Source organism: Plectropomus leopardus, unplaced genomic scaffold (genome assembly GCF_008729295.1).
Source record: "Plectropomus leopardus isolate mb unplaced genomic scaffold, YSFRI_Pleo_2.0 unplaced_scaffold15313, whole genome shotgun sequence".
In the NCBI taxonomy this organism is placed as follows: Eukaryota; Metazoa; Chordata; class Actinopteri; order Perciformes; family Serranidae; genus Plectropomus; species Plectropomus leopardus.
In genome coordinates, this window is record NW_024616405.1 from 1 (window position 1) to 1,638 (window position 1,638).

The following is a 1,638-nucleotide window of genomic DNA, read 5'->3' on the forward strand; positions in this document are numbered from 1 at the left end:
TTTTTTTTAATGTGTTACCTGGAAAGGTTCATAGAAGAAGGCCTCCACTCCCTCAGACAGACCTCGGATCAGTCCGAACGGGTTTCCCAGGACGTCCAGGCCCAGAACCAGAACGTACATCTGCTTCAAGAACTGCAACCAGAAACAAGAACACAGGATGACTGCTGCCTCTGCCCATCATTTTGTCAATTTTTGTATTAATCACATAATCAGCCTTTATATTGATCAGATAATCAGGGTTTATATTGATCAGAGGACGTTCAGACTGATGTCAGATGGTATAAACATTTTCCGAGGACACAGACAGGACTTGACTTAAGAGACGAGTCTGACGGTGCAGTACGGCCTCAGGACCTGATGTTTTCTCCACAGAATATGTTTAAACTCTGATGAATGAGTTAATTAAGCCTCTATAGGACATTTTTAACCATCCAGTTAAAGAATATGCGTCTATGCTCAGTTCTTAAAATTGTTTAATTAAAATCCAGTCTCCTCTCATCACAATATAAGATATTAACCAGGTTCTTGCTGTCTCGCTGCTTTTTTTTTTTAGAGTTGACCAGACAGGATTTATTAAAAATGCTCCTTTACATTGTGTAGCGAGCAAAGTCCAATAAAGTTTGAGCTGTTTGGGGGGTGATGTCATCTCCCTGCAGTGACTTCATCTTATTTCTGTCTGATATTGACTCCTCACTGACAGACTCTCTTGTTAGTGAGAAACTCTCTGCATGACTCCTATGGGTCAAAGATTTCTAACCGGTAAAAACATCTTCTCAGTTAACTTGGAGCCTCTCATATCACAGAGCGTAACTTTTTCAGATGGATGCCTCCGGTTTTTGGGTGTTACCTGCTCGGTGTAGTGTCGGACTACGGCCCACATCAGCTTCTCTCTGCGGTAAAACTGGTACTTGACCTCGAAGAAGGCCAGCCTGACAGAAACATCAAACACAAGACGTTCAGGAGCCATCACAGCGGGCGGAGGACGGATGAGTCGTCCTCCTGTGGCTGCAGAGTTCACACTGAGCACACGTTTCATTCAACTGATGACATGGCAGCTTCTCCACCCAGAATGCATCTCTTCTCGAAAATAACCCAAAAAACAAGAAGAGTCTCACTTGAAGATCAGGTCATCAACGTCGGTCAGCGTGGCTCCGATACTTTTCAGCAGCAGGTTAAGAGACTGAATGGCTGCCACTTCCTGAGCCGAGTCCTCGCCGCCGGAGCCCAGAGACAGACTGAGATGGAGCTGAAATATGAAATATGAAAACAGACAACGATATAAAATATATGAAAAAAGACAGACTGACATATAAAATATAAAAAAAGACAGACTGACATATAAAATATAATAAAAGACAGACTGGAAAGTAAAAACAGACAAACTGAAATATAACAACTAAAAACAGATAAACTAAGTTGAGCTGATAGAAACAGAGACAGGCTGGAGGGACGTGTCCTCACCTTGATGGGTGAGATGTGGAAATGTTCGAAAAAGCTGAGTCCGGACGTGTCGCTCAGAGACGCCTCCATCAGTTCAGTCTGCAGCGTCCGCAGGTCCCTGTCCAACAACTGAGACTGAAAGACAGACAGGGGACGGCTCTGATGTAATCAGGGAGTCGAACCATCAACCTGCCTCCT

The 1,638-nt window shown here is 43.8% G+C and overlaps 1 protein-coding gene across 1 annotated transcript; it reads right to left on the reverse strand.

Annotated features, from left to right (window-relative positions):
* Nucleotides 1-18: 18 nt before the first annotated feature.
* LOC121964345 (vacuolar protein sorting-associated protein 13C-like) lies at nucleotides 19-1,578 on the reverse strand (the record flags this gene model as incomplete). The annotated part of the gene is made up of 4 exons (XM_042514557.1): nucleotides 1,462-1,578; nucleotides 1,116-1,246; nucleotides 848-929; nucleotides 19-132 (listed from the first exon to the last, which is right to left on the reverse strand). Coding segments are annotated over exons 1-4 (396 nt in total), but the record flags the coding sequence as incomplete, so codon positions are not given.
* Nucleotides 1,579-1,638: the final 60 nt, after the last annotated feature.